Source organism: Polyodon spathula, chromosome 2 (genome assembly GCF_017654505.1).
Source record: "Polyodon spathula isolate WHYD16114869_AA chromosome 2, ASM1765450v1, whole genome shotgun sequence".
Lineage (NCBI taxonomy): Eukaryota > Metazoa > Chordata > Actinopteri > Acipenseriformes > Polyodontidae > Polyodon > Polyodon spathula.
In genome coordinates, this window is record NC_054535.1 from 82,355,111 (window position 1) to 82,371,877 (window position 16,767).

The 16,767-nt window shown below is 38.7% G+C and overlaps 1 protein-coding gene across 2 annotated transcripts in view; it reads right to left on the reverse strand.

The window, feature by feature from the left end:
- LOC121302193 (methylglutaconyl-CoA hydratase, mitochondrial-like) overlaps positions 1 to 16,767 on the reverse strand; it is an 85,622-nt gene that overhangs the window by 57,582 nt on the left and 11,273 nt on the right. Inside the window, exons 1-3 of one of the 2 annotated variants that reach the window (XM_041232013.1) lie at positions 12,082 to 12,358; positions 11,062 to 11,129; positions 10,545 to 10,632 (exon numbers count right to left, since the gene is read on the reverse strand). In XM_041232013.1, the coding sequence (XP_041087947.1) occupies positions 10,545 to 10,632; positions 11,062 to 11,129; positions 12,082 to 12,319 (394 nt within the window). In that variant the 5' untranslated portion in view covers positions 12,320 to 12,358. Of the gene's footprint in view, positions 1 to 10,544; positions 10,633 to 11,061; positions 11,130 to 12,081; positions 12,359 to 16,767 lie in introns of those variants that run through there. The other variant, XM_041232021.1, reaches the window with a different exon arrangement.

Here is a 16,767-nt window from a genome sequence, read left to right on the forward strand (position 1 = left end):
ATTGTGTTGTGTGACAAAACTGCACATTTTTTAGAGTGGCCTTTTATTGTCACCAGCACAAGGTGCACCTGTGTAATGATCATGCTGTTTGATCACCTTCTTTATATGCCACACCTGTCAGGTGGATGGATTATCTTGGCAAAGGAGAAATGCTCACTAACAGAGATGTAAACAAATTTGTGCACAAATATTGAGAGAAATAAGCTTTTTGTGCATATGGAAAATTTCTGGGATCTTTTATTTCAGCTCATTAAACATGGGACCAGCACTTTACATGTTGCGTTTATATTTTTGTTCAGTGTATTTTATGAGAATGCATATATTAATGATGTTTTTGTGTGAAATTATTTATAATAAATATTATGTGAATATTAGAACATAACACCCTAATTTTAACACGTAACTGTTTGCTAAATAGGTTTCCAACAATTCCTTAATCATTCCAAATTCCCAACACCCCAACCCACCTCAAATACTACAAAGTAGATCCCTCTTCATCTTTCACCGCAATGAATGAAAATCAGAGGACAATTCAATGGGGAAGAAGTATGAGCTTTAATTATAAGAACTCAATACACTACTGTGCACAAACACTTTGATTTGTATTGTTATCCCAAACTTCAAAACACTCAATCAAAATGATCAGGTAACACTTATAAGGTACATTGAGTAGACAAATATCAGCCGAAACATGTGTCTGTTTGACTCCGTTTCTTATAAATTCTACCATATGCTGTGAACAGAAATAACCCAGTCATCACTAACTTGGTTTGTTGAACATTGATTTTTTGTACATTCATTTTTTGCAGGTGTTGGTACAGTCAGGCCTCCTATAATTGTATTAACAAATGGCTTGGTTGAAAAGGGAATTTCAACCTATCAGAGTAGTGACAGACTGCATTGAGATGTAGGTGTAAACTAGCCTGTGAACAGGATGGCTTTGTAGGGGTGAAGTCAGACCAGAAATGCAGATTCCAAACAATTAGGAATGGCAATGAATCTGTGACGCTAAGGCGTCCAGAGTTTTATTGCAAATAATAAACAAAAAGGTTTAAACAAAACAGGACATGGCACCTGAGGCCAAAATAAAAAGGTAAACAAAAAGCAGAACACTAAACAAGACAGTGGACAAACAGACAAACAAGTACCGTGCTGGCACTTCCAGCACGCTGTAGCAATTGTTCTCAAAACCCAAAAAACTCATTCTCTCTCCCGTTCTCCACTCACGAATACACAACCCCAAGTGAGTGAAAACATGCAGTTTTTATGCAGCTGTACCGAGACTCGATTGCTAATTAATCATTCAATTGGAGTTTCGGTACAACTGCACGTGAATTAATAAAAGTGCAATTCCCCGTGCTCACATATTACTTTACTTGCACGTGAAGTGCTGTGCAATGCTTGTGCCTAAAAACCAATATACATTTTAAACACTTGTGCTTGTAACCCATATTTATATCCTGTGTATTTTATACATAAACACCAACATTAACACACTACAGACAACATAAAACACTTAAACATAAAGGGGCGGGACACTCCGCCACATAGCCTGACCGGACTGTTACACTGCACTTGCTGAATTCCAAAGGCTGCAAGGAGTTGTACAATCTGACTCAACCAATCTTTAATATGCTTTTGTGGATGGGCCTATGTAAAAAGTGACAGTTTGTCAAAAATGTATACTACAGTATATACAGTAGAATATTCATCAGGGTTCATATGAGTCATATTCATATACTGTGCCTGCTTAAACCAACAATTTGCTGTACGGTAAAAAAAACAAAGCCATGCAGAGCAATGTTACAACAGTGCAAGCCACCACTGCAGGACACACAAAGGAAATGATGGCACTGTGTCACACTTCTCAGTAGCCCATTCTAAATTAGATCACATTTCTGTGTAAAATGTTACACTCGAATCATATTTCCAATATTTTTTTTCTAAAATGAGTCACTGGGTAAATGATGTCCTAGTTTTAGACAGAACAAACATGTCAGTATTGCCAGGTTTTCTTCACCCAGCTAGATTTGATCTAAAAACAGTGCAGACACAAGCTAAATGATGAGTAATATCTGTTTATATATATATATATAATATATATATATATATATATATATATATATATATATATATATATATATATATATATATATATATATATATATATATATATATATACACACACACATCCCAGACTGTTTTGGATTTTTCACTTAAAAATAAACGTTTGGCTATGTGTGTCAGAAAAGCAGTGATCTATCTAACCATTCAGCAATGTAACAGTACTGCCATTGAAAAATACTTGATAAATCTGTCCATTGTATTTTTCAGACGTAAGTATAGTATTTTGTTACACACTGTTATAGAGCAATAATACAGGGGTGGATGAGAAAGAGTACAATAAAGAAATGTTCATCAGAACATACAAGCAGAATACACTATAGAAAACAAAGCACAGCATGGGATCACAACATAACAAGCAAGGCCAAGGCTGTTTCTCACATTTAAATCATCTGTTTTGCAGCTTCTGCTTTATGCAAAACATCTAGATCACATAATCTTTAATATTAGCTGTTCCTACTTCCTTATTAATTTGCATTGCGATAATTTATAACTCAACAAAAATAACAGAACAGACTATAATTGGTATGAGTAAGTAGTGGCTAATTTGAGATACTGTAATATGCACCAAAGTCTGCAGCTGTGCTACACTTTCCAGGAAACACTGATATAGCTAAAGTGACAGAAATACATTTTAAGAAAATCTATCGAACAAGATGTCTCACTTCAGTACACACAGCTGTTCTACTGTAGGGACTTTCTAACTTACTAAGCTTAATGATCAATTAAATAAATTGTATTGAAACAACATGTTAATAAACACAGGAGTTGTATTTAATTAATTAGAATGTAGGAGACAAAGTGTCAGTTTGATATAGTTAGAACAAACTCACATTCTATTAAAAAAAAAAAGCTGTATTCCACAATTTCAAATAACAGAACATCAAAAACATACTTGTAGCATGGCTTTACAGTACAAGGTAAAAATACATGTAAAAACTTCAACAGCTCTCTGTTGAACTGGCAGGTTAAGCATTTCAGAAGTTAAGTTTAGTTCAGTTTTAATAATATTGTCAACTGTACTCTTCATTCTGACCAGGGTACAATGTGTACTTTAAGCAGCTCAACCAAGTTCCAAAAAATAAATAAATAAATAAATAAGGTACCGATTCAATGACAGCATCAAAGATTCCAAGAGATAATGTAAAGACAAGTGAAGAAATTAAATAAAAAATATTTCAAAGTGCAGTAGGCTCACAATATAATTTTTCTTGAGATATGTTGGAGAAAGATGGTACAAAAACACAGCTCAGAAAGCAAGACATGCAAAGCTGCAAGTCTCTTACAGATTAGGCATTTCACATACACCCCCTGCAGATGATATAAATAACACATTACAGGTGTCAGTACTTCCACTGCTTTCAGAAAAGAACCTTACCCTATGCAGCTCTAATTGCTTGCACAGCTACTGCATGGCCAAATGTTTTCATCAACTAGAATTTTAGGATTGAGACATAATTTTAAAAATATATACAGTACTGGGAAAGTATTTGCCCCGTCTGATTTTCTACATTTTTGCATATTTTTGACACTGAATGTTATCAGATCTTCAACCAAAATCTAATATTAGGTAAAAGGGACCCTGAATGAACAAATAACACAACATTTTGATACTTATTTCATTTATTTATTAAAGAAAGTTATGCAACACCCAGTGCCCCCGTGTGAAAAAGTAATTGCCCCCTTAGACTCAATAACTGGTTACCCCACCTTTAGCACCAATAACTGCTACCAAACAATTCCTGTAGTTATTGATCAGTCTCTCACAGCGCCATGGAGGAATTTTGGCCCACACCTTCATGCAGAACTGCTTCAACTCAGTGACATTTGTATTTTCTAACATAAACTGCTCGTTTCAGGTCCTGCCACAAAATCTCAGTGGGGTTTAGGTCTGGACTTTGACTAGGCTATTCCAAAATTTTAAATTTCTTGTTCTTCAACCATTCTGAATCAGACTTGCTTGTATGTTTCAGATCATTGTCATGCTGCATGACCCAGCTGCGCTTCAGCTTCAGCTTCAGCTCACGGATGAATAGCCTGACATTCTCCTGTGATTCTCTGATACAGAGCTGAATTCATGGTTCCTTCAATGAAGGCAAGTCGTCCAGGTCCTGATGAAGCAAAGCATCCCCAAATCATGACACTACCAACACCAGGCTTGACCACTGGCATGAGGTGCTTACTGTGGAATGCAGTGTTTGGTTTTCGCCAGACATAACGGGGTCCATGTTGGCCAATAAGTTCCAATTTTGACTCATCTGTCCATAGAACATTGTTCCAGAACTCTAGAGGATCATCCAGGTGCTTTTTGGCAAACTTGAGATGATCACTCATGTTCTTAGTAAGCAGTGGTTTCCACCTTGCTACTCTGCCATGAATCCCATTTTTGCCAAGTGTCTTTCTGATGATGGAGTCATGAACACTGACCTTGGCTGAGGTGGGAGAGGCCTGCAGATCCTTGGATGTTGTTCTAGGGTTCTTTGTGACTTCCTGGACTATTTTACGCCATGCTCTTGGTGAGATTTTGGCAGGACGGCCACTCCTAGGAAGATACACTACTGTCTCAAACTTTCTCCATTTGGACAATATGGCTCTGACTGTGATTTGGTGGAGCCCCAGAGACTTAGAAATGGCTTTGTAACCCTCAACATCAACAATTTTTTCTGGAGGTCTTCAGGAATTTCTTTTAATCGTGGCATGATGTGCCTCTAGAACGTGTGTGCTGACAACTTCACTCTGATGGTAATGGCCAAAGTTATTCAGATTTATATTAGGCAGGGCTGGCCCAAATCAGGCCTGATTGTTAACCAAAGTGTTCAAACAGCTGACCCTAATGATCCCTTTAATTTGGTTGAGTAAACTAGGGGATCAATAACTTTTTCACACCTGAAGATTGCATGTTTGATTACCTTGCACACCAAACAAATGAAAGAAGCACCAAATGTTGGTGTCATTTTTCACTCCCTCTATATACTACTACAACCCACAAAAAGATCTGAACAAAATGTGCAAAAATGCAGAAAATCAGACAGGGGGCAAATACTTTTCACGGCACTGTATATGTGAACATAATTTAGATCATATAATCAGAAAAACTACAAAATGATATTGCAAAAGTCTACCAGAAGACACAATAGTAGTACAGTATTTCATGTTAGATTTTCAAAACATTTTTCAATGTGTATATGGGAAAACTACAACGCGGTATGCAATTCAATGTTAACATAACATTATTCAGCATAACATTATAAATTAGTTAACTATATAGGGTAATTCAAAACTTGTGGCCATAGTTGTAATATCCATGCATACCTTCATCAAAATCAGACTGTTTTCAAGCAGTGAGACAACCAAATGTCAGTGTTTTGAAAAGGTTATCATTCAAAGCATGTAAAATTACTTCTCGCAAAAAATGCTCATGCACAAATTTAAAAAATCCAGATGTGTAGCAAAGATATAGCTTTAGAGCTCAACCAATCAGATGCCATGAAGTTCAGAGGGTCACCATGACTTAGACTGCAGTTCCCCCAAGAACGGTTTTATTGTTATTGGATGGAAAATCTGAAGACAGCTAAGAAATTAATACTTTACCCTCGAAATCTGCATATTATTTATTTATTTATTTTTTAATCTGTTTATGTGTCCTGAGGCCCATATAACAATGACCACAGGGTTTTAGGTGTGCACCAGTAATTTCTTTCCCTGAAACAGTATGTTTGTTAGTTACTTTCTATTACAAATCCATTATGCTGAAACGATACTAAATAATGATTAAGAACACGATATACCAAGCATCCAAATGCAACAGACTGAATCAAAACTGTGGCAACTGTTACAAGCTGAGCTTGCTGTACCTTTGCGCTGACAAACACTTGATTAAAGTGTAAGCTATAAGATAGCTGTATTGCGCCTGGTTGGATCTCATTTTTGGATTATCTCCTTTCACATTAATGCAGAGACCTGTAATAGTACTTGTACCATAGTGTAGTGTAAAGGATGCCAGACAAGATGCAATGTGATTTTTCACTGGGTGACAAGATACTTTCGCAGCAACGTGACCACACACTAGAAGCGACAAATAGGTGATGCGATATTATTTGCGTTGCTATTCCCTTGCTATAACTCTTGGGGTTGCCCAGACCTCCCCAGCTACTTCTACACGTCCCACTCAGGTACGTAATAATCAATCTCATTTATTTGGCAGCGGCTGTCTTCCTCAGCCACGCTTGCTTGTCCCTTTTCTTTCTCCAGACACTGGCATTCTGTTATGGTTTTTAATCCACTGTTTGTTTTTGTTTGTCAACACAACTCCCGCAAGACGAAGGAAATACCAAACGGTTATTTTTACAGGTCTAGCGACCCCCCCAAGGCCTGCCACCCAACCACTCAAGAGAGAAGAAGAGACCACACACCCTCACCAAACCTCTTGGTGTCACTGCCGTGATTGACAGGCGGATCCTATGGGGCTACTGACCTCCCCTGCAGGGTCGTGCACTCGTCAGACAGCCAGCACAGATCTCGGCCTGCTCCATTCGAAAATCCTACACCCCCATGCCTTCCTGAGAGAAAAAAATCTGTGTTTTGATGCAGTTTTCCTGTTCAGCAGACTACCCTGAAGGCATAGGGCATGGGGCAGCCTTCCAGGTGAGGTCTATCAAGGGAGTAGTGAGCATGGAGAACTTCAGGATGAACTTCCTTTAGTAGCCCGCTAATCCCAAGAAGCGGCGCACCTGGGTTTTGGTTGTAGGGATTGGCCAGTCAGCCAAGGCTTTCACTTTTGCAATCAGCGGTCTGATCTGGCCACTCCCTTCTTGATACCCCAAATACTCCAACTCACTCTTCCCAATGGCATATTTCCTTGGGCTAGCAGTGAGTCCAGCCTCCTGCAAGGATTGCAGCACTGCCTCTACCCTACACAGTCCTCACTGTGAATAACCACGTCATCTATGTAAGTAGCGGTGTACTGCTGACGGAGCCACAAAATGTGATTCATTATCCGCTAGAAAGTAGCTGTTCCTAAACTGGTACAAACCAAAGCGAGTCAAACGCAGTTCTCTCTTTAGATTCCAGGGTCAGAGGTATCTGCAAGTACCACTTTGTTAAATCCAGTGTCGTCATAAACTGAGCCCTGCCTAGATGCTCTTGCAAAATCTACTCGGGGCATGGGATAAACATCGAACTTCGACTTTTCATTGACTTGCCTGAAGTCAATGCAAAATCGAGTTGATACATCTGGCTATCCATCAAAACAACTCACTTTGGGACTCTTCTATTACCCCTAGCCTGAGCATTTTCTCAATTTCTGCTTTTATTACCTGCCTTTTTCATTCAGGTATGCAATACGGCCTCTGGCAAACTGGTGCCCCAGGCTCAACCTCAATGTGATGGTGGGCTACTCGAGTCTGCCCCCTTACGTGAGAAAACACATCAGGAAATTCTGCCACCAGCGCCCGAGCCTGACATTTCTGTGTTGGTGTCAAACTGTCTGCAATCTGTACCGACCCTGTTTTCGCTAACACAAAAAGATCAGGTCCCATGTCTGTGACGTCATCCACTTGCACCATGAACAATGCCTCCTATTGCAACCACGGCTTCAGAGGTTTACATGATAAATGTGCTTTTCTCTCCATCACTCCAACAGGCAGATCTCATAGTCCAAAGTCCCAATCTGGCATGTAACCTCAAAAGGTCCTTGCCACTTCACCAGCAAATTAGACTTAGTGCTGGGGAACAGCAGAAGTACTTTATCCCCCTGTTATATTGGGTCTCATGTCTGTGTTGAGCCTGTTGCAAGATGTTATGCACCCACTTCACCACAGCCTCAAGACGTCTGCCCAGGTTCAACACATACCGGACAGTATTGGTGGAATTGTCCTGCTGCTCCTTCCACATCTCTCTGACCAGATTTAATACACCTGTGGGTCTCCAACCATAGAGCAGCTCGAATGGGGACAACCCTGTGAGGCTTCCACAGGGCAGGGAAGGAATCAGCTGGTCCCAGCAGCGTACGTCACTATTAATAAATCTGTGCAATATGTTTTTGAGGGTCTTATTAAAATGCTCCATATGACCATCGGTCTGGGGATAGTAAACCGAGATTATATAGTCTTAACCCCCAAAAGTTTACATGTTCTGCAGACTAGCCAGGACATAAAGTTGGTGCCTTGGTTGGTCAGTATTTCCTTTGGAATCCCTACCCGAGTGAAAACCTTCACTAGCTCGTTGGATTTAGCAGACGTAGATCAGAGGGGAATGGCCTCTGGATAATGCGTAGAGTAATTAGTTGAATGGAGTCCATCTGTGTGCAATTAAGGTGTTTCACATGATTTCAGGTTAAATACACTTGTCTCTGGGAGGTCCCACAGTTGGTTACTACATTTCCTAACAATAACTACATCATGAAGACGAAGGAAAATTCAAAGCAAATCCGGAATAAGGTTCTTCAAAAGCACCAATCCAAGGTAGGATATAAGAACATTTCCAAGGCATTGAATATCCCCTGGAGCACAGTAAATTCCATTATTAAGAAATGGAGAAAATACGGCACAACTGTGAATCTGTCTAGAACAGGCCGTCCTCAAAAACTGAGTATTCGGGCAAGAAGGGCACTTGTCAGGGAGGCCACCAAGAGGCCTCTGGCAACTGTAAAGGAGTTACAGTCTTCCACGGCTGAGCACGGCTTCCAGGTGCTTCAGAAAACTGACCTTTATGGGAGAGTGGCAAAAAGAAAGGCATTGTTGAAAAAAACTCACATCAAATCTCGGCTAGAGTTTGCCAGAAGGCATATGGGAGACTGAGACCAAGTAGAAGAAGATTCTATGGTCTGATGAGACCGAAATAGAGCTTTTTGGCCTCATGCAACATCATGCTACGGGGATGCTTCTCTGAGTCAGGGCCTGGAAAGCTTGTGAAGATAGAGGGCAAAATGGATGCAGCAAAGTACAGAGAAATCCTGGAGGAAAACCTGCTGAAGTCTGGAAGAGACCTGGGACTTGGGAGAAGATTCATCTTCCAGCAGGACAAAGACCCCAAACATACAGCCATAGCCACACTGGAGTGGCTTAAAAACAAAAAGGTCAATGTCCTGGAGTGGCCCAGTCAAAGCCCGGACCTCAATCCAATTGAGAATATGTGGAAGGAGTTGAAAATTGCTGTTCATCAAAGGTCCCCCTCCAACTTGACGGAGTGTGAGTAATTTCGGAAAGAAGAATGGGCAAAAATTGCAGTGTCCAGATGTGCAAAGCTGGCAGAGACTTATCCAAATAGACTCATGGCTGTAATTGCTGCCAAAGGTGCCTCTACCAAATATTGACTCAAGGCGTGAATACTTACGCAATTAATTATTTTCTGTTTTGTAATTTGGAACAATTTGTAGATTTTATTTTTCACTTTGACATTATGGACTTTTTTTGTGTTGATCAGTGGCAAAAACTCCTAATTAAACCCATTCTGAGTCCATGTTATAACACAATAAAATGTGGAAAAGTCCAAAGGGGAATACTTTTGAGAGCCACTGTACACGTAAATGCTGTGTGCATACACAACCAAACAATTTACAGATACTCGCAGGTTTGTATTTTCACTCTGGGTACTTTCATACTGCAAGAATTATCTTTTCTTCCACTACTGTTTACTGAAGGCAAGGAAGGGAAGCTGTTCCTCATTAATCAGTTCCCTAGCTGCCGTGCGACAAAATCGCAAACTTGGCGCCAATCCTAATTTTTTCACATAGCTTCTGTGTCGCCAGTCGCATCACAAGCAGTGTGAGCATCTCGTATCAAAAATACGTTTAATTTTCTTTGTCGTAGTCCAGTGTGTCATACGACACATCCACTTGTTGCATCACGTCCGGTTTGTGGAGACCTTAAAATCATAAAAATGAAACAGCCTGTTTGCCCTCTTTCATAACGAAAACATTCTTAGAAGTCAGTGAGTCAACTGGGAAGTATTATCAACCACAGTGGTTTCACTGAAACAGTTCTAACCCATACCGCAAAGTCTTGTATCAACCCAACCAATCTGAAACGCATAAGTACTTCTTTAACTTAAAGATTAACTCCTAGTCCCTTTACACAGCTATTTATTTACTAATTTCCAAAGACTGCGTGAAATGTGTAAAATGACTGCCATTTGCACAACAACCATAAACAAACTTGACCTAAAGAATTATAGAACAGTTGTGTACACAATGTGGAGCACTTATTCATTATAATCTAGTCTGATGGCCATAACATGGCATCCTACAGTAGGTTGTAGGTCATAGTGAAGGGTATTGTTGTACTTTGCCTGAAAAGTTTCCATAACTGAAAATATAAATTCTATATCTGAGTTATTGAGCCGTTGACTAAGAAACGGAAGTGGTGGACACTGGCTGCTTAATAATGAGCTAATCATAGTTTATACTGTAAACAGTACTTCACCTGCACAGAATATTCCAGGCACCAAACTACACAGAATGACTGTTCGCACGCTTTTGTTAACCTTCACTGCATCCACCGCTTCAGTCATCTAAAAACACAACAAATGAGGGAAATTAAAACCTTTTAAAATGTGCATTTCATACAAGCAGTAACCTCCTCTCTCCTGACTGAATCTATCCATGGCATGATATTTAGTGTGAAATGGTCTCATTTGGATGAATGTATATGCTACCTTTTGTGCTCCGTTGCCATAATACAGGTACAAGTTGTTATACTTGGGCTGGCCTACAACTCACTCACCTCCAGTTAACCGCATTGCTGTCCTTTGGTCATAGCTTATTACAAAAGCAGCTTTTTATTATTTACATAACATGTATCAGTATCAGTGCTTTCAGAGGCAATAAATAAATATGTTAAAAATAGTCCAATCCTATATTATGCTAGGGTGCAATGGAAACTCAAGTTTCAACGCTGAGCTCCTAGACTATAATAAATCAATAACACTGCTCATACTTACCATTTTAACAAGATTTTTGCTGATTGCATTTTTGGCCTTTGGTCTGTTTATTCCAAGCACCACAATTCCTAATAAAATACAAACAAGCATGAATAAGTCAAAAACATTCAACATTTCAGCTACATCTGTTCAGTTTCTGCCTTTTGTTCCTCTGAGCAATTCTGCATGCATTTTCTATTTTTTATTCTCTGAATTGGACTAATGTGGTATATTGTTTCTGGGTTCTCATGAGTATTATTATTATTTATTTATTTTATTTATTTATTTTTTTGTATTTAGTGGTGTTAGAGAGTTGGGGTGGGAGAGGGGGAGGATGATTGGGGTGGAATGGGGAGGCTGTCAGCTCTGATAAAGATGGACGCTTGCTGTGGATAGTTACACTTAAATGTGAAAATTGGATTCTCAGAGCATATTTTTCATTTTCTACCTTCCAGAATAGTTAGTGCTATTCTGCACAACCTATACATCGGATCACTTGAAACTACTTAATACATTTTACCACCATCAGATTTTATTTGTTTGTTTGTTTGCGATTGTTACATTTATGATAAGCAACTGTTCTAATATGTACATTCAAATGTGAATGTACATTTAAATGACAGTCTGTTCTAGTGGTATTATACTGTAATACTCTAATGACCTTGGAGGTAGCCTTAGAAAATCTGTCATAGCATACAGTGTGGCTGGATTTAAGAAAAGGAAATTGTAAATACTGAGTACAACTAAACTCAACCTTTATATAGGTTTGGGCTATTTTGATCATATTTACTTATTGCCTCTGAAAGCGCTGATACTGGTTTCAGTCCACGTAGCGGTACCAATACAAATTGTAGGACAGTTCAGCAGAGTGACAATCACGCTTGTGCCTGCGCTAATCACTCACTACAGGAAATGAAACATTATAATGTCTGATTATGTCACATTCGTTACTTTTACTCACTACAGGAAATGAAACATCATAATGTCTGATTATGTCACATTCGTCACTTATCCCGAGGGCAGCATAACTGATCCGTGTACCTGAATCCTCTCCTCCCAGATACCTAACAGTTAGATCGTCTCCACCATCTGAGCTGAAGTGACGACCCACTCCACTTCCCCACAGAGCCCGGGTTCTGCGCAGCAGCGGCTCATTTCCACAGATTGCAGGGTACCCGATTCCTGTATGCAACTGTAGCTTGCTAGCCCCATAGCGGAATGGACACAGTGTAGGTCGAAATGCCCGGGATAAATGTCCGCAACCTGCCACAAGCGCCATTCTGCACTGCGTGTGTTTGTTGTGACTTTGAACTCCGAACTATGACGCACAGATGTAATCACGTGATTAGCTGTGTGTTTTCCAAAGTGATACCATTTTCTTCCGTTTGTGGTGCATATGTAATTATCTTCCTTATTTAGCAGGGAGTACATTTGTTTATTTATTTATTTTCGGTTTTCAAAAAATAAACGAGGTCGTGGAGAGTTGAAAGACAGCATGAACAGTTAAACTCGGCCATGCTATATAGACTCAGAATGCCTGGTACATTGGTATGAGGATATGTAGTTGTTATGTACAAATAAGCATTACCAAAGGTGTGTATATATATATATATATATATATATATATATATATATATATATATATATATATATATATATATATATATATATATAATATGTGTGTGTGTGTGTGTGTGTGTATATATATATATATATATATATATATATATATATATATATATATATATATATATATATATATATATATTGCACATGCTTGTGGAGCAGTTAAGGCTATATAAATAAGCTGCCAGGGCAGTAAGGAAGTCAGGGTTCAGGGACAAATAAAATGATCTAATGTATTTTTGTATGAATCCTTTTTGAACCAAACGTATTTTCACGAAGACTACATTATTAACTGCCGAACCTGTATATACGTTTCTGAATTAATAATTTACAGTATAACCATGCACAACAAACAAAAAAATAACCTGGAACAATGAATTCCACCTTGTATGTATAATGTACAGTTAAAGCTTGGGCGACCATAATACAGTCCACCACTGTAATAACAAAAATAGATATAGTGGTAGTATGTGGAATTTTCTGGTTCTTTGTCTGCTACAGGTGACAATGATTATATATTTTTTTTTTACATATTTACTAATTGAGTACAGGATGTCCTCTGAAACCAGTGAGGATACTGGTTTCGGCTAATATTAATGTATCTGTATAAATAGCCATTCTCATCCAGTTCAGCAGAATGATAATCATGCTTATCCCTGCTAATAACTACAGCACATGAACAATTACAACAATGGCTGATAAAGTCACAGACATGTCTCTTGTCTCTCAGGCAGTATGAGTGCTCTGTTAGCTGAATCCTCTCCATCCAGACACCTAACACTAAAATAATTTCCACCACATGATCTGTAAGAGGTCTAGCCTAGGGGTTATTTTGTAAATATATATTGGATGCTGATAGAGAACGGTGCATTATTATGTCAATGGTGAAAAAGCAATAGGGGCGATAATCACTTGAGTTTAATCTCTTTGGGTATCCATACATTTCATACCCATAATGACAAGAACAAAATGTAATTCTTCCAACAAAAAAGGGCCTTTTTAAATATAATTTCTACCAGTGACATCTTTTGAGAACCAATAAATTGGTTAACCTTTTTTTCACAGCATTGACCATGGTATGCTCTATTTATATATTTGTTCTTTTAGATCTGTAAACTGACATGGCATTTACAAATACAGAAAGTTCTTAAGGAGTGACTGAGTTCAGATTCCTGGGCAGGTACCAACCCCAGATACTGTGTAGTCTATAGAACCAGCAGGTGTCCCCGAGGAATCAGGAGACAGAGTTCATGATGGTCTGCCACTGTTACACATAAGACCAGAGAGAGGTCATAAAAAACATGAACCGGGTAACATGCAGTCAGAGCCTTACATTGTTATATGGAAACATGCAATATACTTTGATGTACAAACGTTTTGCAATGTTATATATTGTTTTATGTAATAAATTCCCAGTGCAATGTAAAATACAAGTGTAGTTTATATTTCCACATCTGCTGGATTTTATGTTTTCATTAGTTATTTTTACCACATTCATCACCATGTGCACCTATTGCCAGGCAGCCTATCCCTGCTTCATAAATGTATTAAAACTTAACTACGTTTGATTTAACAGTTTAACAACATTACATGTGACTCATGGTTTACATAAACTGTTACAAGAATATTACTGTACAGAAAACAGTCTGCCAATGTCAAAACAACTAGGCTAATATTAATAGCACTGTTTTTGGGACTGACTCAGACAGTACTGGGGTATTGGACTGATGGAAAATTCCCTGCTCCTTGGGCCAAGTTTTGAAAACTTTCGTTCCAGTACCATTGTGTCATATTTGGATTTGTTGATTGCTTGATTTAACCTGTTTACTGCAAAAGTGTTTTTGCTTTGTTTTTTAAGTATGATATTAAAAGTATATGGTAACTGAGGATATTTTATAATTAGGGTTTCTGGTTTTCATTTTTTACTCATTTCATTTTTCAGTGCTTATTGTTGGCTATTTTCAAGTTTTATTTAAATCGTTTCTTTTTTGGGGGAGCTTTCGCTTTTTATATACCTTATGAAATGATTGTTTTCAATTCCTTTCCAAAATGCTTGGCCTTTTTTTTTTGGGGGGGGGGGGGGCACATTCTTCTGGGGTTTTTGTGTGTAGGCATTGTTTTACATTTCACCACAATTTGTTCTCTTTTAAATCCTCTGTATCGTAACTGTAATACAGTTTTAAATCCTGCGAACAAGCCTCCATTCCTGATTGTAATCTCATTTTAAATCTCGCAAGTCGAGTCTCCAATAGAAATGTAGGAATGCCTGCCACCCAGTTGAGGTGGATTTAAAGTACTCAGAACAAATCAATGATAGATACAAGTCAGGAAGGAGGGGCATTGTCCAGCAGCACTGGAAAATGTATTTCTTTTTTATAATAGGCTTTTTTTATAATGGGAAAGAGGTGGTCAACGTGAATTGAGTTATCATTTACATTGTTTTTAAGGTGTTTTCCCAGTATTTATTGGCTGTACAACAATTTATTTATTTTTTTGTATCAGGGTGTTTTATCGGTTTGTATTGGTTGAAACCGAAACTCAGAAGCCATGTTTATAATACAATGTCTGGGTTAAATTGTAACAGTGTAATATCACATCAAGTACATCAGTAGTGACTCCTGCCAAATTACATTAAAGCAGAAGAAACAATAAACCATACAAAGATTTGATACCATATATATATATATATATATACATACATACAGTGGCTTGCAAAAGTATTCAGACCCCTGACCAATTCTCTCATATTACTGAATTACAAATGGTACATTGAAATTTCGTTCTGTTCGATATTTTATTTTAAAACACTTAAACTCAAAATCAATTATTGTAAGGTGACATTGGTTTTATGTTGGGAAATATTTTTAAGAAAAATAAAAAAACTGAAATTTCTTACTTGCATAAGTATTCAACCCCCACACATTAATATTTGGTAGAGCCACTTTTCGCTGCAATAACAGATTTAAGTCTTTTGGGGTAAGTATGTACCAGCTTTGCACACAGTGTCGGAGTGATTTTGGCCCATTCTTCTTGGCAGATTTGCTCCAGGTTGTTCAGGTTGGTTGGACAACGCTTGTGGACCGCAATTTTCAAATAGTGCTACAGATTCTCAATGGGATTGAGATCAGGACTTTGACTGGGCCACTGTAGGACATTCACCTTTTTGTTCTTGAGCCACTCCAATGTTGCTTTGGCCTTGTGCTTGGGATCATTGTCCTGCTGAAAGGTAAATTTCCTCCCAAGCTTCAGTTTTTTAGTGGACTGAAGCAGATTCTCTTGAAATATTTTCCTGTATTTTGCTCCATCCATTCTTCTTTAAATTGTAACAAGATGCCCCGTCCCTGATGAGGAAAGCATCCCCACAGCATGATGCTGCCACCACCATACTTCACTGTAGGGATGGTGTGTCTTGAGGCATGGGCAGTGTTAGGTTTGCGCCACATATGGAGCTTTGTGAGTTTTGGTCAAAAAGCTCTATCTGACCACAAAACTTTTTCCCACATCGCAGCTGGGTTACTCTCATGCTTTCTGGCAAACTCCAGACGTGCTTTCAGATGGTACTTTTTGAGTAACGGCTTCTTTCTTGCCACTCTCCCATACAGGCCAGTGTTATGCAGAGCGCTTGATATGGTTGACTGGTGCACCATTACTCCACTCCCAGCCACTGAACTCTATAGCTCCTTCAAAGTGATTGTTGGCCTCTCTGTGGCTTCTCTCACAAGTCTCCTCCTTGTTTGAGCGCAGAGTTTTGAGGGACAGCCTTTTCTTTGCAGTGCCTGGGTGGTGTGATGCAGCTTCCACTTCCTGATTATTGATCCACCTGTGCTCACTAGGATATCCAAACACTTGGATATTATTTTGTACCCTTTCCCTAATTTATGCATCTGTATTACTTTATCTCTAACTTCTGTAGAATGCTCTTTGGTATTCATTTTCCTTCAGATTCACAGCCTTACCAATGATCCTTCAACAGTGGGGTTTTTATCCAGAAAATGTGACCGCAACTTTAATGGTTCACAGGTGGAGGCCAATGGTAAGGTAATTGTATCCTCGTTTGGGCAATTTCTTTCATCGGTGCAAACTGGGAGCTTCCACAGCACC